The sequence below is a fragment of the Balaenoptera musculus genome, chromosome 6 (genome assembly GCF_009873245.2).
Source record: "Balaenoptera musculus isolate JJ_BM4_2016_0621 chromosome 6, mBalMus1.pri.v3, whole genome shotgun sequence".
NCBI lineage: Eukaryota > Metazoa > Chordata > Mammalia > Artiodactyla > Balaenopteridae > Balaenoptera > Balaenoptera musculus.
The window spans coordinates 108330139-108357186 of record NC_045790.1 but is presented as its reverse complement, the minus strand read 5'-3'; the positions used below and the strand labels follow the sequence as shown (position 1 = coordinate 108357186).

Sequence of the window (27048 nt, the reverse complement as noted above, 5' to 3'; positions counted from 1 at the left end):
AGAGAGACATTCTACATACAGAGACACAGGACGATGGAAGAACTGCCTGGCCTCAGGCGTGTAGTACACACTTCATGGATCGTCTCCACACGCCAGGTAGCTCTAGATCCTAATGCAAGTAACAGTGAATGGATCCAGAAGGCTCCGAGCCACAGCCAGGGGTGGCTGGGCTCCTCCCCAGTGGACCACTGACAAAGCCTTTCTCCTTCCGCTCCCCAAAGTAAAACCAGGCCGCGAGTCACCCTGGACACCGTGAATGGGCGCTGATTTATTTATTTATTAGACTCAAGTGCTTTAGTACAGAACAGTACAGAGAGGATACATGTTTGTGCTTCAATACTTTCAAACACTGAGATTCTGATAATTTCAAGGTGAACAAGTTTCAAGACAGACTAGCTTTTTTTTTTTAAAATATCCTTTTGATAAATTATTTTTATATAAATAACAGAGAAAGGAAAACCAACATGTCGGACAAACAAGGTCCTGAAGCATGAGCATCGATCATTTGGTCAAGGGCAGGGGACAAAACAAGCAGTAACAAGAAGAAACAAACCAAGGCAGGTCCCTACAGTCTGTCCTAAGGAAATAAGATCTTGTAAGGGGGGGAAGGGAGACAGACCTGAAAACTAATCTGAGTGCAAAGGGGAGATTTCAAAGCCTTGAGAAGAGAATGCCACGATGCATCTAATGGGGCGGGTGAGGAGTATATTCTGAAAGGGAAGTGAGGGCCGCGGAGAACTAGCACACACCACGTTTGCAATGACGATGCCACAAGACAGTAATATACACACACGGTTTGCAGGGGTTAAGGGGGTGGGTGGGGGTGGGCGTGGGACGTTTTTGTGACTTCCACTGTCATTATAGTTCACAACAGCAGCAGAACAAATAGTGCGCTCCCTTCCGGAGAACGAGCTGCTGAGTCCTGAGGGCGACGAGACATCCTTCCTGCATTTGCTTCTTCGATTTCTGCATTAGAGCTAAGTTTTATACAGCTACGTTTTTATACAGAGAATAAAACGATCGTTTTCTCTTACAAGCACGACGACATATGACCCCACACTACACAAAATAAAGTATTAGGAAGTATCTTAAACGGAGGATAACCTGAGTGGGATCAGGGTCTGGATAAATCCACCAGGCTACTCTTCAGGTGGTTTGGAGTGTCAGGGGCACACACAGTGCTCTACACTGTCTACAGAAAGGGACCTCTGACCAGGAGCCTGCGGAACTCGCTCTGCTCTGGTTCGCTCCTGTCCCGTGAGCTCTACCCAGGCTGACCCTGCTGAGAAAGAGCAGCTCTGTCGGGGGTGATGCCTGGGGAAAGATGGGGTCTGGTCTGAAGGACCAGGTCTAACTGCTTCTCCAAGGGACCCAGGTCCCCGGTGGGAGTTTGCTCCCCACTCGTCTGGGGACAGTGACAGACCACAGAACAGGATCACAGCACCGTGGCAGCGGCCAGGGAGCGAGCCATGACAGGCACCCAGCCTGACTTCCTGTGGACGCCCCCAGCCCCTACCTCCAGCACGGGGGAGGGGGGGAATGAGCCCCCCTGGGGAAAGTAGAGGTCGACTCCAGCTCAAACCTCTCGAGATGTCACCTGAGCTTCACTTCCAAGCTTATCTGGATGAGAGCTGGCACTGAGGGGTAGGAACTGGAGTGAAGATAACAGATTAATACTCAGTTTAAAATACTCCAAGAACGGACATCTCAGTGATTCCCAACAAGAACAGGAACGATCCCAAACGGGTTTTCAAAAACACCCAAACGTCTACCTTCCCATACGCAAGCAATGTGCACATGTCACGCTGGGTTATGTACAAGGTCCTAAGATCATGACTGATGGGGAGGAGGTGTCCATTCATCATCCTACACAGTTCAGAAACCCTCCAGCAGCACGTCCCTCACACCGAACGTCTCCTCCAGGATACATCTAGAAGGTACTCTTTTTTTTAAAAAACACAATGCATTATTTTGTTTCAAACGAGAAGAGGGCATCACCAAACACGAGAACGCAGCTGGCGACAGTGCCGGCCGGGCGTGCAGAGCTGGGGCAGGCGATGGAGGGAGAAGGGGGTCAGCAAAGGAACCGAGGCGGTCAGCGGTGGTCAGGGCTGCGAGCACTTTGGGAAGAGGGTTCGTTTTTTGGAGGCGTGGCTTATTTTTTAACTGCTTATTTCTTCATCTGTTTTATTCAGTTTCTTCAGCGTGTCCAGCAGTTTCTGTGGGGTGAGAATGTGCGTGGATCCTGGAGGAAGGCAGAAAAGACGGTGAGCTTGCCAGCTCCGGTTTCGAACACTTTCCCCTTTCCTGCCCTGTTCTATCCCCAGAGCTGTAGCTGTTCCCCCTCCCCCACCCCGCGCAGGGAGGGGTTGGGGACTGGGGTTTGGGGCCTTGTCACAGTAGGCCTGGGAGACATGTGAGGGCTGTGGATACACAGAACACACCCTCTGGCTTGGGCAGGGTCCCGGGCTGTACCAAGGAAGGAGCCCGCCTCTCCATCAGTGCTCAGCGCTGCCGTCTGCCAGGGGACAGGGCAGCTGCACTTCTAATTCTCTCCTGAACTCAAGGTGAAGCCAGGGAGAGAAGTTCCAAACCACACGGCCGGGGAAGAGGCTGGGAATGGGGCAGGGGTTAGCAGGGGGGACTGTGTGTGGTAAGAGTGGTGCAGGTAGGGAGGAAGAAGTGGACGGGCGGAGCGCCTGGGGGAAGCCACTGCCTTCCGGGAGCCCGCTGGCTGGGACCGCGTGGTGGGAGGGACCTCAGGTGTGAAGGGGGAAGGGCCGGGGTACCTGAGGCCTTACCTTGCAGAGACCGCGCATTGTAAGAGGTTAGAAATGCTTGCAAAAATTTAAGCTAATGGAATTAGATATACTTCTACTGCAAAAAGAAAAAAGAAAAAAGGAAAAAAAAATGAAGTCCTTTTTCATAAGGAGAGAGAGAGAGATCTCATAAGTGCAGTAAAAAAAGATGCATGGATCGTGTGGTTTGGACATGGACTTAAACAGAACAAGAGTGACTGGCGTGTGAGCGTGAGGCCTGCACGCATGCAGCAGTAGGCTTCAAACAAAGAGATCCCGGTGCGAGAGGAGAACTGAACAAAAGAGACCCGTACTTGAAAATGTGCCTCCCTGGAGATGCGGCCAAGTGAGTGGGCCTTCACATGAGGAGGGGACCAGAAACCACGGGATGCCAGATTGCCACCCTGAGGGCAGGCAAAAGAAGGCTTTGGCTGGCTTGTTGGGAGTGATTCCAAATACCAGGGTCCCTGTGCCTTTGACCGCTACTTGCTCAGCTGACCTGTGACTGCTGGCACTGCAGCCTGGAGCCTTCCTGGTCAGTCCAGACCAGGAGAACACTGGTGAAGCCCTCTCTGGTGTGAGAGGCTTCTCAACATCCCGTTCTCTGCAGCTCAAGCCCCAGCCCCCCCAGGGCCTGCTGAGTGAGGAAGCAGTCCCCAGCTACTTCCCCGAGGTGCGGAGCGTGATGCCCTGAGGGTGCAGCCTGCGCCAGCCCCTGCGCCCAAAGCTGACTCATTCTGCAGACCCGAGGGTCCTCTGGCAAGTGTGACACGGGTTTCAGCAGTGTGTCCCCCTCTCCCCCGAAGACACTCACTTCTGTGACCTTATCAATCTTCCTACTAGTCCTAAAGGTCAAAGGCTGCTCCACAAATGAGGAAACGGGGATAAACGTTACCAAGTTCTGACCAGAACCACTGGCAGAATGAAAGCCTTCCAAATCTCAACTCGATGCAGCAGTTTGAGTGTCTATACCTGAAAGACAGCTGCTGGGAACTCCATGCAGGGGATTAGCTTGGGGGCTACCTAGGTTAAGGCAATGCACATGCCAGAGAAACTGTCCCTAACGTCCTCCCTCGCAGCCAAAAGGCCTCTGAGCAGATGCCTATCCCAAGGTGTCCCCTACCCTTGCTTATGTGCAGATTCAGGACTTGGAGGGAGGCCAGAAAGAGGTGAAGGAATCCACGCTTCAGAACTTCCAGATATTATCTGATTGCTGACCATCTGGTGTTCCCAATCTTTGACTGAAGGCAGAAAACTTCCAGCACCAACAGTATCAGGCAACAGTTACGTTCCTGGGCCCTAACTATCAATACCTGGTCTCTTTAAAGGATGCAGACCAGCTGGTGTTAATCCGAATCACCTGAGGGCCAATTCTTGCCACGCAATCAACTGTATCGCTTTAATACCCCGGTCAAGCTTTTCACCACCACAAACATTGCCAATGTTCTCACTTGAACCCACAGGTGGCTGACCATGTCGGCCCTCTAGAACAGCAAGTGGGTTCTACTGCTCTGAGGGTCCCTCTTGTTCTACATAACTGCAACACTGAAACGTGAACGGTGGTCTCCAAAACAAAGTCATCCAAAGACTCTCAAAGCTGGGGGCCAGACACAGTGACCTCTGCCAGGACAAAATCCTTCTTTCTTCACGGACGGCACCTGAAAACCACAGGAGTTCTGACAGATCAGCTGGTCTAGCTGTTCCTGGATTTGGCTGAAACAGTCCTGCTGACTGAGACTATTGAGGGCAGTACCGGTGAACGATAGGTTTAAATTGTATATTTAAGAGCAGCCCAGGTGAGTTTGATGATCTGCCAGATGTGGAAGACAGTGGTCTTGCCCACCCACATCCAAGACGCCCAGGGTGGTGAGGCATGTTGGTGGCACAGCCAGGCCCAGAAGCCATGCCACTGCTCTCAATTCTGGGGGCCCTGTGGCTTCCTGCCCCAGGAGGGGATGTGTAAGGGAACGCTGAAAAAGCAGCTGGGCATTGGATCGGCTCTGCGTTCAGATTCAAATCTGAGTCCCACTGAAAAATGAAACTTATCTGACCCTGATCTAGAATAAAGCAAAGTACTCAACATAATAAAACAAATACACTCTCCCGTGTAAGTGCTCTATAATAGGTCTAAGCCAGCCTTTCGGCCCCCTTTCATCAGCTCCTGAGGCCTCCTGGACCTTCCCTAATGGTCGGTACTTTTAACACAAACCACCTAGAGCACCGAGGTGAAGATCTAATCAAAAGATTTCATTTCTTAGACAGTTGAGAGGAATGATGGATTGATTAGTGGGGACTGAGCCAAGGCTTGGTGGCATCTGTGCACTTCAGTTATCCATGCCCACTCCCTTCAGCCCAGCCCTGGGGAGCCAGCCTCGGCTCCAAGACAGAGAGGGGCCGGGAGGACGGAGCACAGCACCGGCACCCGCACAGGGCCCGCCGCAGAGGCTCGTTCACTGCTAAGCAGGGGAAACCCATCCCTTAAAAGCTAAGTTCCTGCAAACACCAACATGGGGGAGGAGACCACTCAGCCTCTCTAACGCCCTGCACTGTCCTCGGCTTTGGTCACCTGGACAATCGCAACAGACGTGGGCAAGTCGGAAGGCTCAGCTGCTTTCTGACCTCCCTGGTATGAGGGCTCTGTACCTCACTTTTCCTTAACTGAACTCTCTAAAATCCAACACTGTTCAACAAAGCATTTCAGAAGCCAGGAACAAACAGCCAGAGTCTGTTCGTGCTCGCTCTGCTCTGATGGCAGCTGAGACCTCTCTGCTGACTGAACATAAAACAGAGGAAGCAGTGTGCAAAGAAGAGGCATCTTCCAAAGCAGGGAATCCCAGAATGAATCCTAGCAGGAGCCCCTGGGATCTGGGTTTGTGATTCTTTCTGACTCTGCAAGTGGTCTGTCATTGCTCATTTGTCCTTTGAGAAGCCTCGAAATACACCTTGCAGCAAATGCCGTCCACCTACCTGCCATCTGCACAAGAACCAGATGTCTCTGATTACCAACCTACCAAGGTGCTGCTGAACAATGGCTGTTTTTTTAGTTGCTTTTATTGACCACCCACTGGCCTCGCCTTCTAGGGTGAAGGCAGCCTGGGCAGGATGGCAGGTAGCCCAGGGCCACAGCCAGCCCCGATGTCCTGGCTCACAACCACTTGCTTCTTCTCATCTCCCTACTGCCCTGGGGCAGCTATCTCCGGTTCAGGCGAAGAAAGAGGAGCTAAACAGCACAGCCTCCGGTGGAGACCTTTAGAGCAAGCCTTTCGTGGATGGAGCTTATTCTCTTTAAAAAAACAAGCACACTTCTGATGTCACCCAGCCAGGGTTCTGATGTCCATTCCCCCAAAGGTCGCCAGAGAGCGTGCCAGAGTGCATAGGGCTGCCTGGTTTAAGCCAACAACTGAACGACTGCATTACAGACGGTCAGAGCCCGAGCCGCCTCGGGCCCTGCCATCCAGCCTCCCTGTGTTCTGTGTACTGTGACCCAGTGGGAATGACCTCCCCCAGTCACACAGGTGCTTGTGGCCAAGCTGAGGCTAGAGTCCATGCCTGTCCGCGGCTCACTCACGGGTGACTGACGCTCTGTAACTCACCGGGCCACGTTTCAGCCCGGGGTGGGGGTGGGGACATTTCTAGGGTGCATCCTCAACAGAGTAGACGAAGTCAGGTACACAAGACGTGGCCTCACCACAGAATGTGTAATGAAACTAAAGAATGACTAATGGTGCAGTGAGGTCTTCAGGGTCAGTCTGCCATCTGAACAGGTCAGGGGAGATTTCCAGCACAAAAGAAGGGTGGAAAGAGAGAGGAAGGAATGAAGACAAGGATAAAACCTGGGTAATCTGCCAAACTGACAACGGGTTCCCGGGTAACTGACATAAAGGCACGAGCATGGTGGGAGAGAAGACGCTCTTTAAAAACAGCACATAGCGTGGAGAACAGATTTCTATCCAAAGGCTCTCAATCTGACCAGGAGACTCCAATGGGAGAGAGGGATATGATTCTCAACTCTCGAAAGGATCCAAAGGAGAATTAAAACAAAAGCAATTACTGAGGGAGCAAATGACTGTTAAGTGCTGTTTTTCCCCAGAGGAACAGGAGACATGAGCTCTTTCCACCAGTGGCTGGAGTTCACCATGTACGAGGTGGCTTATGACCCCATCACCCCTTAGAAATTGTTCCTCAGGATAAATGTCCGTCCTGGGAAAAAGGTATTGACACATATAACTACCACTGACTGGGAGTCTACCCTGACACCCTCTGCCAAGCATTCTTCATGATCGTGTGCCCACTGGCATCTCCACTGGAGTTCTGCCTTGGACAGGACTGTCCCCTGAACACCTGCTGGTCTCACTCTCAAGTTCCCACACCACATTACAAGCCGGAGGCTGCCTGGTGTTCTCTGCCTTGTGGCCACAAATTCACCCCGCGGCCAGCAGGCTGCGGCACCCTGCCTGTGGCATCCCTGCACGTCCAGCTCCCCCTGGAGGACTGTACACAGCAGCTGTGATTGCTTCTGGTCTAAAGCCCACAGGGCTGCAGCTGTCTGACTGAGCGACAGGTAACCCGAGGCATGAGCGAGCTGGCAAGCTGGAGCCCAGTGGGGCTCAGGGTAGGGTTGGTGAGGGCAGCATCGGACACATTTTCAATCGGTGTTAAGAACTGCAAGCATTTTCTCGTTAAAAGAAAATCAAATAAATAATAAACGGAAAAGGGAAAAATAAAGAAAAAGAGTGACGGAATAAATCAAAGAAAACCCTTCAGAGTGGAAGAGTTTCTTTTCTGTAATAAGCTGCTTTTACTTTGTTTCTTTGGCTCTCACTCCATTGTTGGAGCCTGATCCTCAAAAGATACCCTAGAGGACTCCCGGAAGTCGGGGTGTCTCAGGTCCATGAGAAATTTGGTGGGAGTGAGAATATGAGTAGAACCTGCGGGAGAACAGAGGCCGGCTGACTGCTTGAACAAAGGTACGTTACCGGAACATGCCAACTTAGGCCTACGTTTTATGCAGCCAATGAGGTGCGAGAGAGCGAGACGCACGCGCACGCGCGGAGCACACGCCGTGCACACGCGGCGCATGCGCACATGGGCCGCGAGGACACCCAGCATGCACAGAGCGGGCGGGGCCCCACAGCGGGCGTCGGCGGTCTGCACCAGGCCTCTCCACCGATCCGCAGGGGCGACCCTGTCTCCCGGGGTCTCCACCTCCCAACAGGGAACCTCAGGTCGGGCCAGCGTGGAAGAGGGGGTTACAGCGAAGCCTGGCTGTGACGGCTTCTGCCCAGGAAAGCTGTGTTTGAGCAGAGAGTTAGCCAACACGCTCATGCAACACGTACGCAAGCAGGGAACACCGAGAGCTCTGGCACGGGGTCCTACGTAACCAAAAAGGAAAGAACACAGGGAGAAACGGTGACCAGACAGGGGAGGCTTCAGGGAGTGGGGAGGGGAGGGGGGTGTGCGAGCTCCCCAGTGAATGGTGGTATCTGGAAGGCGGGTTGTGAAGACAGTGCCAGCTCCATCTTGATACACCCAGGAACGGCCATATGGACTGCTCTGCAGAACCTGCTCACTCGGAAGGCTTGGGGGGCACTGCGCCTTGGTCCCCCCAAAGTGGAGGTATAAAACTGACACATCTTATTGAGATCAGGGCAAGGGCAGGGCCCAGCCAGGGCAGTAGGTGCTGATCACCTCTTGCCAATCAATGTTAAGAGGTACTCTGGGCAGGTGCAACTCCATTTTGTTAAGGGCAAGATGGGACAAAAGGAAGGCATCTGGAGAAAGCAAGATTTCTCTCAGCTCACTCTTCCTCTTCCAGCCGAGAAATTGGAGAAGCTCCTGTAGACGTGAAAAAGGAGAAAAATCTTCTCCTGCTGCCTTAAGTCAGCTCTTATAAGTTACTTCCTTTCTTCTGGAAAACCAGCAGGAAATAACCAGAAGGGGTATGACAGACCCTGAAGTAGTAGGAACTGGCTGGGGGAACCCTCAGCAGAGCCCAGAAGTCAGGCCAATATGTTTCAGGCAGTATCTGCTCTCCCTCCTCGTCTGTGCATCTCCAGCTGACAGGTAAAGGAGCCGGTAGTCATTTACCTTCTGTTCACTGTGTGTCTTCTGGATGTGAGGCTGGAGGCCAGGAAACTGACACCACCCTACCCTACTAGGCCAGCACCAGGCCTAGTTCAGGCTGTAAGTGGGTGCTCTTAACCCCATTTTCGTGGGTAAGGAAATAACAGCGTGGAGAGGGGAGGCACTTTCGAGGTGACCCACGTGGCAGTGGCAGAGCAGGAATATCAGCCTGGGTCTGTTGGAGCCTGTGACCAGGCTCTTCCCACCACATGGGGCTGCCACTCGTCAAGAGACACAGTGCAGACATGAGGAAGGAACCCTTCGCTTGTCAGCGTCTGCCGTCCACAAACGTGTCTAGAGACTTAAGTTTTTCAGGGGCAACAGAGAACCGAAGACAGAATGAAACACCAAAGCATGGAATGGAGTCCAAGTGCAGTGAAGCAGCCCCTTCCCTCTAGAAAACATACCCCACTCACCTATGAGCACTTCCCACTTTCCATTGGCTTGGGTCACCTCGTAAGCACAACGCATCTCATTCAGGCTCACGCCCCCCAGGATGAAGATGATGAGGCGAGGACCACTGCGGTACTCCCCTGGGGCCTTATTCTTATGCCAGTGCCCATAGCGGGCGCTGGGGCAGAAGAGAGGGGGACGGAGAGGGAGAGAGAAAGATATTAATCATGTTTATCTGCATTCACAGCATTTATACTTCATACCTCCATGACGTGTTACACACTTGTTCTGTACACCAGTGACCGAAACAGAGTAGACGCTTAGCGAGTGTTGGCTGAACTGAACTGCAGTGCAAATGATCAAGCGCTTTGGCTGCCGGGAGAAGAATCACTATGAGCGCCTGTGCTGTGACCCCATCATGCAGGCAACAGACGGGTTCAGGTCGGCTTTAAAGCTGGACGTTCAGCGCTTCACCCGCATGATGTCGGTCCCGGTGTCTCCCCCCAGTTGTACAGTTCTGGGCTTGTCTGGGACACTCTGCTGGAGGGAGCAGTGACCACAGAGTCCGGGGCCTGTCTGTAGCCGGCACATCGATTCACTGGACAGATATGCACCAGGCGCCTCACTGGGCGGGGGCCGCCCCAGCACCGAGGAGCTGACCTGAGTGAGATGTGGCTCTTGCCAACCCAGAGCTCAGGCTTAACTGGGGTGGGTGGGGTGAGGAGGGTGGTAGGAGGATGGGGGTCTGCATCACGCCCCAAGGAGAGGAGCTCAGTGCCGTGGGAACAAACACGGGGGAGGCATCACTGGGGAAGGCTTCCTGGAGGAGGTGACACCGAGCTGCCTCCTGAACGACAGGCATCTCAGTGGCAGGACAGTTCCCCAGGTGCCTCCCCGACTCCCGGCCCCGGCTTCCCTCAATGGGCCTTCACCTTGTCCTTGGAAACAATGAGAAATTGGTTGCTTCCAGGCTAAGAAAATGGGGAAAACAAAACAAAAATCAAAACAAAATGAGGGGCCATCTCTTAAGAAGATCATATATGTTTTTTCTTGTGTGGAGAATTACTTTGAGGATTTTAAAGTGTTAAATCAGCCTTGCATTCATGAAACAAACCCTTCAGCAAGATGCATTGGTCCTTGTATGTGCCACTGGGTTTAGTTTGCTAATATTTTATCTATAACATTTGCCTCTCTGTGCTTGAGGGAAGTTCTATTTAATGCCATTTTCAGATTTGCTTTTAGGATCATGTACTCCTCATAAAATAAGTGGGAAAGTTTCTTCTCTCTTTCTATTATCTGCAAATGTGTTAACGTTGAGTGGTTTCTTCATAAAATACCAGAAGAATTCACCATTGCATCCATTGGGTTGGGATTTCTTTTGTGGAAGTTTTAAAAATAACTAAAAAGTTAATAGGGGTCACTGAGTTTCTATTTTTTAATTGTCAATTTTTGTAATTTGTAAAATGCATTTGTCCGTGTCATCTAAATTTTCAATTAAATTAGGATAAATTTGAAACAGAACGAGGAGAGCAAGGCTTCTCTGAACAGTGGAATCTTTACCCTTCTTCCTGACTTAGGACAGCATTAAAGCCACTTTCCACATCGCGAAGGCCAGCCCAGAGGACCTCACAGTCACTTTTTTTTGCCTGTGCAATCATTTGTTTGTCTGCCGTTGTCAGCCAGCCTGGCTGTGGCACTGTGTGGGATTTTGTATTTCACTCCAACGCTGGCAATAAACATTTGGCCTCCACTGGCATCATGCAGGCCCGAGAGTGACGACAGAAGGGGGGCACGGTGGAGAGAGAAGACGGGCAGGCAAAGTACGAGTAGAGGCACATGCATTGAAAAGTGTTACCCTGGGAGCCTGGGCCACACACAAGAGGGAGGCAGAGAAGAGATTCTGGAGGCAAAATGTGTTCCTAGTGTTGAGAGTCCCAGGGACTGGCCGTGGAGATGTGGCCTGCAGAGCACAGCAGGAAAAGCTTCTGGATGAACATGGCAAGGTGGTGAACAAGAGGAAGAGCTTTCAAAAACATGCACAAGGCCTCATGGGCAGCCAAGAAAACACAGAGGGCTGGAGAACCCAGAGATGGAAGCATGGATTGCTGTCTGCTCACATCTCCAAGCTGAGAAATGTCTGAACATCACCAGGTACGTGGCAGAAACCCAACAGACCCAAGGCATCCACATTTCCATCATCTATGTTTCCATCAAGGATGAATCTGAGAAATGTGGCTCTATGCAGTTGATGTATTCATCCCTTTCTTAATTAATTACTAAAATTAACTAATGAATGAAAAGTGAAGACAGAATACACCAAGTGCCTACTACATGCCAGGCTCTGTTCTAGGCACTGAGGATAAAACAGACACGAATCCCTGCCCTCATGAGGCTGACATTCTAGTCGGGGGAGACTGGCAGTAAACAAGGTAAATATTAACAGCACACTAAGCGGTGGTATAATCTACGGAGAAAAAGCAGGGAAGGGAGACAGGAAGTTGGGGTGCTGTAATTTTTTCACTATTTTCTGTAATACTTTATTGAGAAATAATTCATGTATCATACAGTTCACTCATTTAAACTGTATAATTCAGTGGTGTTCAGTATAGTCACAGAATTGTGAGCCGTCACCACGATCAATTTTAGACCATTTTCATCAACCCCAAAAAGAAATTCTGTACCTATTAGCAGTCGCTCCCCATTCCCCAACCCTTACTCCCATCCCCAGTTCCGAGCAACCACCAATCTACTTTCTGTCTTGAGACTAGCCCGTTCTAGACATTTCATATAAATGGAATCATAGTGTATGTGGGCTTTAGTGATTGGCTTCTATTCACTTAGTATAATATTTTCAAGGTTTGTCCATGTTACAGCATGGATCAGTATTTCATTCCTATCTTTGGCTGAACAATATTCCATTGTATGAATGTACCATATTTTTTTTATCCATTCGTCAGCTGATAGACATTTAGGTCATCTCCACTTTTGAGCCATTAGGAATAATGCTGCTAGGAAGACTGGTGTACTGTAATTTTAAACAGGGTGGTTAGGGAAGATGGGAGAAGGTAACAATTTATTAAAGACCTGGAGGAGAAAAGAGGCGAGCCATGCAGAGATATCTGGGGACAGATCATTTCAGGCGGAGGGAAAAGCAAGTGCAAAGGTCCTGAGGCAGAAGTAAGCCTGGTGTGTTCGGGGTAGAGCAAGGAGGCTGGTGTGGCTGAAGTGGGGGAGGAGTAGGGAGTGAGGGAGGAACGGGAAGCCAGGGGCTGAAGGGCCTCATGGGCCGCTGCAAGGACTTGGCCTGCACCCTGGCTGTGACGAGAAGCAGTGGGAGGGTTCTCGAGGGTTGTGCAGCGTGACAGCAGGACTGCCGTGCGGCTGCCGTCCAACCAGACACGGTGCCGCTTGCTCCCTGCTCGCTTGCTCAGGGACTTGCACTCACCTGACCGCGGTGGTGCTGAAGGAGGCAGAGGAGCGGGTGGAGATGTACGGGTAGTGCTTGGTGTCAAGTCTGTCTTCAATGGTGTCCTGGAAAGAAGAGACACAGCTATCGACGGGCCATCTCTTTGCAAAGGGCTGACGCAATCAAGGTAAGACAATTCGAAGAACAAGTCACTCAGCCAGAACCACGTCCAGCTTTGCAACAACCAGAGCTCCCCTGCCCGCTGCCCGCTACCGGGCGCCTCATGCTGTGCTCAGAGCGGGCGGACCAGATGCTTCGTAACCAGCGGATACAATGAGATAAGTTTGTAGGTCTGCTCTTGAAGAGAAGTTTTTTTAAAAAACCTGCATTGGGCTTCCCTGGTGGCGCAGTGGTTAAGAATCTGCCTGCCAATGCAGGGGACATGGGTTCGAGCCCTGGTCCAGGAAGATCCCACATGCCGCGGAGCAGCTAAGCCCGTGTGCCACAACTGCTGAGCCTGCGCTCTAGGGCCCACGAGCCACAACTACTGAGCCCACGAGCCACAACTACTGAGCCCATGTGCCACGACTACTGAAGCCCGCACACCTAGAGCCCGTGCTCCACAACAAGAGAAGCCACCGCAATGAGAAGCCCGCGCACCGCAATGAAGAGTAGCCCCTGCTCGCCACAACTAGAGAAAGCCCACACGCAGCAACAAAGACCCAATGAAGCCAAAAACAATAAATAAACTTAATAAAAAAACCCTGTATTAATTTTTCTTGCTTCTCTTCCACCCTTTTATGTTCCATGTGAGGTTATAAATGTCGCATCCTGTCCAATAAACTCCTGACCCTTGTCATCCGTCTTGACGACACTAGGCATGGGTAGTCTCTCAGGCAAGCTGAGGCCTTACAGCCTCGGTTACCCAAGGGCCTAATTATCTGGTGGGTGGATCCAGCTACCCATCCCCTGCTGCCGAGAAGTCTACACTCCTAACAGCTATCGTGTGAAGCCCACACATGTCTCTTTGGGGGACTGGGGTTGGGGGTGGGGAAGGAAAAGGGAGCAGAGAACAAAGGAGGGAATGAGACAGAGCGGTTGATCCACCCTGCCAAGCAAAGAAACGTAATTGGTTTCAAGATGTCTCATGTTCACCCATCTTTTTGGTTTGTGGGTTTTAAAAATAGGAAGCTGACTCACTATATATACTTAAAATATACTTATTTTAACATACAATTCAGTGGGAACACATGGACTGCTATGAATTAACAAAGGGATCCTGGCCAAGACCTTTCATTCTCTGGACCCCAGTCCTGTCCACCTGTCAAGGGCAGGAACTGGAAAGACCATCTCCAATTCCCACCCCAAAGCTCCCAGGGTGCATCAGGATTCTACACAGGGTTTCCTCGACCTCGAGCTACAAGAAGGGGAGGAAGGGGCACCGCTGGGCTACCTGACTTTCGCAGATACGAAACACCTACTATGCGCAAGGCTCGGTGCCAGAGGACACGTCAGGTGAGGGCACAGGACCAAGGTCTAAAACGACGAGCCAACACGGCGAGCAGCACACACATGTAAAGAGCACCCTGACACATGCTGCGGGAGTCCAGGGAGGCCTCCGCGGTGCTGGGTGGGCAGACAGGTGGGCCAGTGTATGGGACGTGGCAGGAAGGCAGGGTTCAGGAGGTGGAAAGGAGGGTGAGAACTCCAGGCAAGGGAGAGGGTTGAGCAGACACATGATCGGCAGGGTCTGTGGCTGACGTGAGGGCTGAAGGAGGGGCGCAGCGGGAGAGGAGGAGGATGGGCTGGGGTCTATTTCCAGAGGCCCTGCCACCCTGCTGCGTCCTTGGCGTGGCGCACCTTACTCATAGGAACTTCAGGTGCTGTGACGGGTTTGGTTCCTTCGGCTGCAGTACCATTGAGGGGTCTCTACTGTGGGGCTCAATTGTGTGGATCTGAGGATCCACACCTGACAGCCTCCTGGGGCTGCTCTGCACAAACCCTCCAAGGCCTGGGTGCAAGTCCCCGGGTGTCACCCCCACCCGACGGCAGGTGAGGCTGAAGCCTCCGGGCCTCAGGTGCAGAGCCCCGGGCCCGGCTGCCCTTGTGCCCTCGTCTCGGCCCGCGCTGACCTCCATGATGTCTTTGATGATCGGGGTCCATCGTGAGAGCTGGTAGGTCTGCTCGCTGATGCGCTCCTTCCGCTCCGGTTTGCTCCTGCGACGCAGCGTGGACTGAAGGCAAACACATGATATGAGGCTCTGAGTCAGCGCCTGGGCTCCCTTCTGGGAGTCAGCCCTGGCAAAGACTAAGAAGTAGGGAGCTTTTCCTGCAAAAGCCCGGACTATGCCCCGTGGGCTCCAGCCCAAGAACCTGGAGCAAACTTGGTTCTTCAAAGCCAGGAAAAATGGCAAACGTGGGTCAAACGGATAAGTGCCATTTCTTACAAATGCAGGGAGTTAAAAAAATTAGTTTGTTGTCAACTATAGGAGAAAATACTGCTTTGGTGTGACTTATCCTTTGATTTTGCTTCAACAGCATGGGATGCACTGAATGAATCATCTCTGTTCTCATTTGGTCCCTTTGTGAACAAGGGCCTGAAAACACCAGATGGCCCCCAGTCACAGGTCTCTGGTCTGGTGGCTCCGGAACAAAGCTTTTGACTCTAAGATTCCAGAAGGAGCCCACCTACAACCCTGCTTTACCAGCACTGAGGCGTGAGCTGACTCCCTGCAGGAAGTGGGGTTCCTACAAGCAAGGTTCCTGGCGGGGGGCTCTGAAGAGTCCTGGAGCCCCCCGCCCGGCCTCTTCCAGAGCTCATTGCTGGTCGGGCCCCCCACACCTGACCCCACTGGGTCCTGAGTCATCGTCAGAGAAGCAGACCGAAAGGTGGCAAGGCGGCGTGACACTAAGCGTTGTGTTCACAACCTCACAGAAGATGCTGAGTCTAAGTGTCCTACGGCAGAGCCAGGCTGACTCAAGACACGTGGGACGGAGCTGGTATGACTCCTGTTTGGGGCGGGTTCACAGACACAGCTCGGCTCTGTGACTATGTGTGCCTCCTTGATGTGCCCGCCTGGGTTCCTGGCGCTACACCTTGATTTTATTTATACCTCTACCCCTGCATCCCTCTGATTTTATGTTTTCTCTTTCTCAGTGTTGAGTGTGTGTACTGTAAGCTGCCTTAAGTCAGTCAGGGGAGAAGAGATGAGAGCTGCTGTCTCCCCTCTGCCTCCCCCCGATGCGAGGCTGGTGCTCACATCCGTGACGATGGGCACCCCGAGGTGGGCCATGTTGGTGATGATCTCACTGTCCTCCGGGGGGATCTGGGCGTGCTGGATCAGCTTGTTCAGGTTTTCCTCGGTGATGCCTGCGAGAACAAAACCCCGATCACCACGCCAGCCCCTGGACATCACACACTGAGAAGCAGAGCCTGGGGAACAGTGCCCCTTCTCCTCGGGATTAGTGGGAACTAATCCGCTCATGGCATCAGGTTTACTGTAAGACAAGACAAGATCAGGACTCCAATTCCACTCTAGCCTACGGGCTGTGACCAGCAGCAGCTGCCCCTCATGGTCTGTATTTCCATCCGTCTCCTGCTTCTCAGCCGTCACCACCACCCCTGGCCCACATCACAGTCAGCTTGGATAGGAGAGCCTCTGTGTCCATCTTTGGCACAATGGACACCTATGGACACTTATGGGCAACATATGTGGGTAAAAATCAGTTATTTAAAGGCACAGATTACAAATGTGGGGCAAGTTAAAAGTATCTAGCAGAAATGCTCTAATAAACTGGCCATAAAGCCAATAGACTCTCCCAGCTGTCCCCACCCTGTCCTCTTCGAATTATCCTGTCCCTTTGACTAACTCCAGAATCAATGGGGGATACTCAGCCTCTAGTTGCAACTGTTTTGCCTACATGACATTTCCCCAGATGTAAACAGCCCCTCAGATCTTATTAAACACCCCTTTCCTTCCCTTTTCCTTGTCTTTTACACTGTTTTCCACTTTGTTCTCTCTCCCAGCTGCCTCATTTTCCCCAAGAAAAGGCCTATCCCCCTCCTCTATATCCCACCGTTCCTACCATTCTTCAAAAAGATGTAGAGAAGGATGATGCGGATTTTGTCGTAAGTGCTGACATTCGCGTCCAGCAGAATGGGGACAATGGCTCTCATGGGGTCCTTGATCTTCTCCCCTTCAGCATCCGTGCCCATCGCCAGGTCCTGCAGAAAACACACCATGTTGACCCCATTTCTGGCAACAGTCTGGACAAATGGTAACTACTAGAAAACTGGTTCTCCATAAACGTCTGGGATGTTTAGTTTGGTTGGGGGAAGGTCTTCAGCAGGTGCTTATACTCTCAATTAATTAATCAGAACGGGGGTAATCAGCACTGGTATCTACGGCATCAGTGAGAACCGAGGAAAGCCCCAGGCTTCGCTTTCCAAAACCAGAAACCACGCTGATTCGCCATCTTGTTTAAAGGCAGGCTTTTCCCTCCAGGTGAGTTCCAGTGTACGTGTGCCAATTCCTCAGGGAAAGCCTCAATCCTGGTAGGTCCTCAAGAGGGACGAAGCCCTACAGAGGGGTCGGGGCTTAAGGGGATGCACTTCCCACATGTGAAAAGCTTCAAAATTATAAGGTGCCTCCGCCTGGCTGGACTCTTCCTGCTCCACTCCCCTTGGCACGGAAGGCTGTGCCCGCTGAGTTTTAACTACTCTAGGATTTTAACCTCTGTTTTTAATCTTCCAACCACTTTTAGGGAGAGGAGAAAAAAACATGGGCTCCCTGCAAATCCCACTGAAGGAGATGAAGGGGGAGGGGGTGCTAACAGTGGGACTGAAGATAAAGAGTGAAGTAAGCACGGTCTATGGCCCCGCCCTCGCAACTCAGGCAAGAGGCGGATCCATTCTCAACAGTCCCGAGAAAGCAGCACATCAGTCTCAGCAAACCAAGAACGATTTGGTCTTGTTCTGAGACCAGCGGCTGCAACTTTCTCTGGAGCTCTTACAGAGGTTGCCGGAAGGTTGCCTTTTTTCCCTCAAGATCCCAGGAGTCCGTAACAAGCATGATCTCAAGCTCGGGCCTCTGCCCAGCCTGGGCCAGAGGAAGGTGGGGCCCCTCTCCAAGGCCCTTTCCCAGCTCAGCGCAGCCTCAACAAACATCTGCTCAGCAGGACCTGGCTCTACTACTGCCTCAAAGTCAGATTTAATGTGACTACATAGCACAGGAAGATCAGCTCGGTGTTCTGTGACCACCTAGAGGGGTGGGATAGGGAGGGTGGGAGGGAGACGCAAGAGGGAGGGGATATGGGTATATATGTATACGTATAGCTGATTCCCTTTGTTATACAGCAGAAACTAACACACCATTGTAAAGCAATTATACTCCAATAAAGATGTTTAAAAAAATAATAAATAAATAAATTTAAAAAAAATTTAATGTGACTAGTTCAACGAATACCACTGGGCACTTCTGGAAAAATGTAAACTTCCAAGGATGAATTCCAACTGCATTTGTACCGTTTGCTCTAGGGACAACCTATCTTCTGGAGAGTCAAGTTCTCTTGGAGAGGACGCCTTGCGTTTGCAAACATCACCCATGAAACTGATGAATTTCAGCAGGGCTACTTCCCCGTAGGAGACAGTCCATGAATCAGGGCTGGTCTTACAAACCTAGCCGAGCCTGTCACATCAAACCAGGAGATTTAAATCTTAGCCTCACACTGAGAACTTGAGTTCTTTTTTCTGTGAAGAGGGACCTTTGGCTGAGGCTTCGGCATCGTGGGATGACCTCCCCTCCTTTAGAAGCTGACCCCGGTTGAGAAATGTTATCATGTGTGAGGAATGTAGTGCCAGGATTAGTGACTCGACACGACACTCCTGGAAAATGTGGCAGCTTTGTTATGTCCCTTTGCAGACGAGGAAAAGAAAGCAGAGAGAAACAAGCACGTCAAACAAACCAGTGACAGGGACAGAACTCCGATCCCAATTGTGATCAGGGAGGCTGTGGGTGAATTTCTGACCTTCGGCTGCCCTACCCACTTTCAGCCTCTAGGTCTCCAAGCTGGTGTGGCTATGGCAGGAGGGAAAGACATTCAGGATACAACCTTCAGCCAGCCCTGTCAATGTAGGGCTCAGCGCTGCGTACACCTCTCTTCTGCCATTCCAGGGAGCCTCTGGAAAGTCAGAAATGCAGAATCCAAATGGCATGGCATTCCAGACCAACCTAGTCCCTACCATTGAGTGTGGAACTGCGCTGGCTCCAGAGAGTCGAGACAACACGATCTAGCAGGCTTTCCCATTTCTATTTCCTATGATTCTGCAGGGTGTTCAAGGTCAGATGTTAAAATTCAGTTAAGCAAATAAATGGGCCTGGCAGAAAGAGAAGGAAAAGGCCCTACCTGTTCCACCCGGCAGAGTTTGTCCACGGTGCCTTGGTAATGCTTCATGCAGTCCTCGGCAAGGTGCAGGTGGGTCGAATACTAGGACAAAGCAGAGAGCGTGTGGTCAAGGAATCACTCGCTGATTTGCGCAGCACCTAGTAAGCACCTGCTATGTATTGACACAGGGCTAGGCATCAAGGCGTCTCCAGCCTCATAAAGGAGATGAAATATGCGTTCAAGCAGGTTCACAGACACCGCTGGGTAGAGAACTGTGTGTGTCAGGAAGAGGGACAGACCACCTTCTACAAGAGTCAAGAGGAAGGAGAAATCCTTTATGGGGGTGGGGTGGGGTGATGGTTTCACAGGCATCCACAAATCCTTTCATACTCCTCCCTCCAGCAGGTGGCGCTCAATCCCCCTCGCCTTCGTGTGGATTTAGTGACTCGCTTCTAAGGCGGAAGCGATGTGTGACTCCCAGATCATTGTGACTTCCTCCGAGCTCTCTCTCTCAGGCCCATGGGGTAAGGAATTGGAAGGATACAGACAGAAAAAGATGAAGGGGAGAAAAGAAAATCATGGGAAATAACCTGTCTATCCCAACCTTTCATTTTTTTCTAATAAAAATTGAAGATGACTAAAAACCTGTGGATTTCTATGAATCAGCAAGGGTAGAGGAGCCTTTTTGCAGCTGTTTATACTCACGATGCGAATGGATCATTTTGGATCGTCATACCTTGCTGAGCTCTTTCTGGTACTGGGGCATTTTCTTCAGCATCTGGGACAGGTCCCGCATGGTGGTCTATGGGAAGAGGGAAGCACATGGTCTCACTCCAATGGCCCTGAGCTAAGAGGGTGGGCAAGGGGGGTGGGCGCAGGACAGGACAGCAGCCAGCACCGGACTCCCGAGTGCACACTCTGTAACCTCCCCCCAAGCGCATCTGTTAAACACAAGATCACGTGTGTTTAGATTTCCACCTCTCTGGCTCAAAAAATTATTGATCCAAATACCGTGACTGTCTTATAGCTGGGGAACTGACCTCTGAAATCTAGCAATTATGTTTTATTTATTGGACTAGAAAGTTACTGAGAGCATAATTCTTGCCAGGAAAAAACAGTTTTTCCTCTGCGTGCTGCTTTTCTGCATACTCAGCTCAAGCAGTCATGGAATCAATTCACATTTCATCTCTGCAGAAAGGCTGTAGTTGTGTAGACAGGTAGGAAGTAGGGAGAAGGGGAGAGAAGGCTGGAATCTGCATCCTGACAGGTGGAAGGGCTCTGCTGACTTTCTAATTGGGTGACCCACCTAATCCCACTCATGTACCTAAAAGAAATTTATTGAATGACTACTAGATACCAGGCACTTTTAGGTGCTGGAGATACAAGGACAAAAAAAGAATTTCTGCCTTCATGGAGCTAACACTGAGCAGAGGAGCCATTCTAAGTGAGTGGATTAGCACCCTTGGAGGGAATCATGAATGTGGGTGCAGAGCAGAGACACCTCCCTAGTCTTGGCTCAGAGAAAACGATGCCTGAGCCAAAGGAAAGGGACCTCATAAGGCAAGGCCGAGGCAAGGAACACAGGCATGGCTTGAGCAAGGCGATGGGGGCAAGGAGGAGGGAGGCAGAGATGAGAGTCTGTGGGGCCCGATGACCTGGGCTCTGTAAGGCGTGTCCACGGTGGGGCTTGATTCTACTGGGATCAGGAAATCGCTTAATGATCCTAAGCCAGGGAGCAATACAGTCAGAGCGGCATTTCTCCTAAGAAGAGTAAAACACCTCTGATAAACAGTCAGGAGGAGGAGAGGCCCAGGTGAATCAGGATATAAATTCTAATGCTACCACAAGCTAAAAAAGGTTTTAGCAAGTTCTTCTGGCTTAAAGTGAACCATGATCCAAAACAGTAAACACTAATCTTCAGAGTAACAAGGAGAAGCTCTCTATAAATATCAAAAGGCAGGGGGTTCGGATCTCAATTTTGAATACAAAAATAAGACAAAATGGTAGAGATGAAAAGAGGACCATGACCCTCTCAGCCCCCAACTCACTAGCCCCGTGCTGAGGAGGCATCTTCCCCGCCCCCAGAGAGAAAGCAGGGGTTTCGGCTTTCTCTGGAGCACTGGAGCATGAGTACGGGTTTACCTTCTCTCCAGTATTCATTCTCTTGCTGGAAGAAAAATCCTTCAGAGAACGGGTGACTTCCCTGGAAGACAGAAGGACGCAGCTAAGCTTCAACGCGGCACCAAGTGTCTCTATATGATGCTATAGGAGTCATGCAAGATTCCTCCTTTAGGAATATGTGGCGGCTTTTCTTGCCCGTAATGCATACATCTAAAGTGATTTTCTAAGAGGAGAGACAGATACATCATTTTCCTAATACCCTAAGCCAGGGGTCTCCATAGTGGAGTGTGCGAGACAATTTGAGAGCAGAAAAGAAAATGTTAGGACATCTATTTATATAATTTTACTTCATCCTTTTCAAATTTATGTTTTTTGTATATGCTATAAAATATGCATATTAGTACAATAAAGCATATATTTAATGCATGAATAAATTATATACTGGCAATGTGAATTAACATTTAACAACAGAACTATCCCAGGCTGAAATAGTTTCTCACTCTTCCTTGTGAATTTCCTGCCGGATAGCACCAACTCAGTGTAGCAGAATGTGTCTTTCTGCAAAAGCAGGCTTGTTATCTACAGTTTAAAGGTCTTATTAAAAACTTTCCAGTGTTAGAAACATTTTGAAACACTTTCAGAGCAAGGTACTGGTTTAGCACATGTATCAGTAAATACATCAACGCTTGCTCAGAAATTTTAGGTATGACAACAAGGAGGAAGGGGACACACCAGCTATATAAACGAAAACTGAACTGTATGTAGTGGAGTCTGGATCCTTCAACAGAATAAACTGGCTTCAACTGTTTAGTGTCTATAAAGCATCTTACTGAGAGAGCTACAAATGCTTTCTAAAAATCCTAAAAGCAACCCTAACACAGAATGGATTTTCTAACTTCATGAAGTCGGTGTAGCCTGAGCTCAGATATCAGAAGGGGTTCATCATCACTGGTTAGCACGTTGGCGACTTAGCAGAAGCAACGAATTCATGCACTGGTGAGCTCTGGTCAAGCTGCCCAGAGAACGCACACCGGCAACCGGCAACTGTGATTGCCCGTGTTGGTGGGGTGAGCTCTGGAGCCTGAGGCCGAGGCTAGGGGAAGGGCGCAGGGTGGGCTCTTACTGGGACACCTCCGCGATGTGCTTGTGGCGCAGCGCTATCCAGAGGTCGTCATCCTCGTCCAGGAGCACTTCCTTCACCCTCGCCTCTCCGATGCCGCTCGTCTCATACCTGGAGAGGAGACGTCCCACAAAATTCATCCAATCCCCCTGGTTTAAACAGACAGATGGGGCTTCCCTGGTGGCGCAGTGGATAAGAATCTGCCTGCCAGTGCAGGGGACACGGGTTCAAGCCCTGGTCCGGGAAGATCCCACATGCTGCGGAGCAACTAAGCTCATGAGCCACAACTACTGAGCCTGCGCTCTAGAGACCGCATGCCACAACTACTGAGCTCGTGAGCCACAACTACTGAAACCCGTGCCCCTGGAGCCTGTGCTCCGCAACAAGAGAAGCCACCGCAGTGAGAAGCCTGCGCACCGCAACGAAGAGTAGCCCCCACTCACCGCAACTAGAGAAAGCCCGTGCACAGCAACAAAGACGCAACACAGCCAAAAATAAATAAAATAAAATTAATTAATTAAAAAAAAAAAGTAGAACTCCTCCTTGTGGAAGGAGCAGAAAAAAACCCAAACAAACAACAAAAAATAACAGCCAGATGTTCACACGAATCCGTCTGAACGTCAAGCAAGCACCCTAACCATCTGATGTGTCACTATCTGTGTCAGGTCTGCTGCATCTAAAAAGGCTAACAATTTCTTAGGCAGAGAGAGACCCAAAGGTCTAATCAAAGTCAACTGACTTGAGGTCCTGGTTTAAAACCCCCAGGGTCAGTTGATATGAGCTCCATCAGAGCCACCTGGCTCAGGTGTGAAGTCAGGTTATAGGTGGGTTCAGAGGTACTTGAAAGGGAAAGGCGAGGATCACACTTGTTCCTGGTTGGAAACGGCCTGGGACACCATCCTCAAATGTGTGGGACCTAAACAGCATTCTGCAGCTGCCTGCAGCTGGCCCTCAGCAAATTTTCACATGTGAAATCATGAACATCTAAAGGAAAGCAAGAATTACAGGTACCAAAGGGGAAAAGCTGAGATTCAGTCATATTTTTAGAACCTTCATTTTGAAACAACTATCTTTACGGTTAATGTTATAAAATAAAGGACACGAGAACAATATAGCCTGTTCCCAAAGAAAGAAAAATAAGTTTTTAGAGACTGAGTTTCTGACGATTGCTGCCAAGAAAAATGTTGTTTATAATGAAGCAAACTGCAAATAAAATTCAGTAGGAAACTCCTGTTGATATATTGTATCATCATCATATTTCATGACCTGTAGTTAAGAAGTTTCAACTCTGAATAAGATATGCTCTTACACACACAAGTCAGCATATTAACACACCCAAGCCAGCTATGAACTGAGGTGACGTGAGCTGTGACATAAAGATCTAAAGTTCTTGTTCTCTTTGAAAGGGGCAGGAGTTTCTGGCTGGTGGTGCAGCCGGACTTTGGGAACTCACAGAAAAGCTTGCGGGCTTATTAGCAAGACTGTATCAATGCACCGGATTTTCCTAGGATTAACGACATCCTTTTTCTTAAATTAGAGGTGTGTTTGGTTCATTTGCAAAGCTGCAGTCACACCGGGTCTGTGTACTTACTTGTATACATCATTTTCAATAGGCAGCAGGTCGTAACTCATAGCCTGAAAAGTCAATTCATGAAGGACGGGGGAACTGGGGTCGAAACCGCGGTCCAGGATCAGGAGCTGGGAGCGTGCCTTGTCTGGGCCCTGAAGGAAGGACACAGGGAATGGTTTCATGAGCCACCCCATACAACTCCCGCTTCTCCGACTAGCATAGCTACCCCTCCTGTAAAAAGTGGCAGCAGGATGTAAACTCTGACTCAAACAGCACTAAGTCCATTTACTGCTGGACAAGGACACCAGCACACACCATGTGAGAATCCAGTGTGTCTATTTCATAACGAGGGCCCTTTGATGCAGATCCAAAACTGTGGCTGGGGTCTAAAGTGAGCTTACGAAGGGGAACACCACCTAGGTTCAGCTATAAAAAGGGTGACCCATCATCCAGCTGGCTTGGGACTAAGGGGGTCCCCAGAACCTGGGGGTGTCAGTTTTTAAATCAAGATAGTGATGGGATAGTTCTGTGTCTTGATCGCAGTGGTGGTTACATGTATCTACACATGTGATAAAATTGCACGGAACTGTGCACGCACGTGCACGTGCACACACACACCCGAGCACGTGTACTAACTAGTGAAATCTGAATAAGGTCTGGAGATTGTAGCAATGTCAATTTTCTGGTTTTGATACTGCTCCACTGAGGGGGTCCCAGGAGGCAGGGCTGTCGGTGCTAACACTGGGAAAGTCCCGGGAAACAGAAACAAGTTGGTAGCTCAGCTACACTGAACACAATCTGTATCGCCTGCCCAAGGGCTTGAGCGTTTCGCTGGAGCTCACTGCGCAGGAACAAGGGCGCTCACACATGCTCTGTGAGCAAAGGAAGCCAGCTGTGCCCAGGCTGCCACACGGACACCGTGGTCGCTTGGTGAGAGAAGCACGTGGGCCAAGTAAGACTTACCTCCCCCATTGTCGGGTCATCGGCTTTGTACGCGTCGAGCTTGTCCTGGATTAGCTGAGCCAGCAAAGCATTGTCCTTGTATTCCCTGACAAAGGAGGAGGGACAGAGGGTGAACGGCCCTGCCCCAATCGATGACACTGTCTGCCCTCAGGGAGGAAGGCAGGACAGTGCGGGAGGGTCAAGGGAGACACAAGCTTCATCTGTATTGTTCTTTTACAGTGAGAATATACTCACATTAGATGTATAATTTAAAAGGACAAATAAAATACTTAGCTCGGTGCCTGGAACATAAATGATTTTCTAGTTTCCTTTAAAAAAACCAAACTATCCAAATGGAAGCAGAGGTAGTATTTCCAAGCAGCTCCAGATAAACAACCACACTTCAGCAGAGGGTCCTAACCATCCATCCTTTTCCCATGATCAGGCTGTCTGAGTCTGACCCACCTGACTCTCACCTCCCTCAATTCAAATTCCCTTGGACCCTGTTTTGTTCCGTGGGAAGTGACGTTTCTGCCAGCAGAGCCGGAAAGGCACCAGTGAGAACCTGTGCACCTTCCGCCTTGCCGAGCCGGGCGGCTCTTCTCGGGCTCCTCCTGGCGGTGTTTATCCTGTGGCTGCTGCCTGCCACCCGGCCACGCTCAGCGCAAAAGCAGCTCTGCTCCCAGCCCTATCCCTCCAACGAGTGAACCCCAAGACCCCATTCTTATCTTCCACCAGGCTTCTGTCGGGGAGGACCCTAACGGAGGGGGGCGTTGTCCCACGGGTGCACGTCCCTGCGGACAGTGAGGGGATGAGGCTCCTTGCACTTCCTGCTCAGACCCTCCGCTCCTCCTGCTGTGCCCCCCGCCCTTCTGGCTTCTCCTCGTGGGGCTGTGACTCCCACTCATGCTCCCAGCTTCACACTCCCACACCACTGCGTTCACTCCCCGTGCCAATCCCCCAGAGGCTACCCAGTGATAACCACTGAAGGGCATGATCCCAAACTTGGCATCCAAGGCCTCCAGAAATGGCTTCACCTCGCCCCACTGCCCACACATACACCGCGCTAGACTACCACCCCTCCCCCAGCTCACCCTTTGTTGTCTAACGTCATGCTTCTGCTCATCCCAACAAAATGCCCCCGGCTCCTCATCGGTCTACTGAGATCCGAACCTGTCCTCCGGGACTGGGCTCAGATGCCACCTCTGCTCTGAAGCTGTGCTCCTCTCAGCTCAAAGGGCCCTCTCCCTGCTCTGGATGCCCAAGCCTGTGGCCTGCACTGTCCTAAGGCACTGGTCTCGCAGGCCTACATAGTAGGTGTGCACATCCTACCTGCCCTACCTACCTACCTCCCACATCCTACCTGCCCTCCCTACCTTTCTAAGGGCAGGGGTTGTGTCTTCAGGTTAAGTCCGCCTGCCTAGCACTTAGCACACAGCAGGTAAGTGCTAAGTGAATGACCTTATCAAATCTGAGAAATGTGTCCTTTGGAGAATTATTCTCCTTGTATTTTATCTTACTCTGAAACATCTTTTGCAAGGTGGGTATTTGATTTTTAAGGTTAGGAAGAGATGAAAAATTGTAGGAAATCTGGATTGTAGTTACAGGGAGTTCACATTTAGTTATTCACTGACTGAATATATGTATTTCATGCCCTTTTCTGTATGTACTGGTATATTCCACAATAAAATTTAGAAAAGAGCAAAAACACTGGAAAATAATTATAAATGGAGACGCTCAAATCTTGACCCTCTGGAGACAACTGCCAGAGGAATGGCAAGGCCAGAGGAAGTTCCTTGCTCGGGGACACGTGGGGAGGGCCACCGAAGGCAGACTGGGACGCAGCCTTACCCCCGATACCGCACGGCTGGGTACTCCTTCAGGGTGGCGCACAGAGTTGCGATCTGCTCCGCCAGGCGCTCCAGGATCGGATTCTTCATCTGAGCCTTGTGGGGACTGTAGAAGCTTTGGAAAGAGTCAGCAGAGTCCAAGGAATACACCTGAGATGGGGAAGAAATACATATATTTCCAGAATGGTGAACTGTCATATACATCCAGAATGGTGAACCGTCAGAGTTTTTTTCCAAGCTGGTAGTGAGGCTGGGTGTCTCAGATTTTCATTTCTTCTACAAACACGGCTTGGGTGTCTGCTGGGTGCCAGGCACTGTGCTAACCACTTGGAACTGTTAGT

The 27048-nt window shown here is 50.6% G+C and overlaps 1 protein-coding gene across 2 annotated transcripts in view; it reads right to left on the bottom strand.

The window, feature by feature from the left end:
* Positions 1-262: 262 nt before the first annotated feature.
* Positions 263-27048, bottom strand: part of STXBP1 (syntaxin binding protein 1) — a 70471-nt gene continuing 43685 nt past the window's right edge. Inside the window, exons 7-20 of one of the 2 annotated variants that reach the window (XM_036854418.1) lie at positions 26709-26857; positions 24879-24963; positions 23937-24067; positions 22349-22456; positions 21247-21307; positions 19841-19906; positions 19126-19206; positions 16807-16945; positions 15981-16090; positions 14853-14954; positions 12760-12845; positions 9338-9492; positions 7601-7726; positions 263-2245 (exon numbers count right to left, since the gene is read on the bottom strand). In XM_036854418.1, the coding sequence (XP_036710313.1) occupies positions 7617-7726; positions 9338-9492; positions 12760-12845; positions 14853-14954; positions 15981-16090; positions 16807-16945; positions 19126-19206; positions 19841-19906; positions 21247-21307; positions 22349-22456; positions 23937-24067; positions 24879-24963; positions 26709-26857 (1383 nt within the window). In that variant the 3' untranslated portion in view covers positions 263-2245; positions 7601-7616. The remainder of the gene's footprint in view (positions 2246-7600; positions 7727-9337; positions 9493-12759; positions 12846-14852; positions 14955-15980; positions 16091-16806; positions 16946-19125; positions 19207-19840; positions 19907-21246; positions 21308-22348; positions 22457-23936; positions 24068-24878; positions 24964-26708; positions 26858-27048) is intronic. The other variant, XM_036854419.1, reaches the window with a different exon arrangement.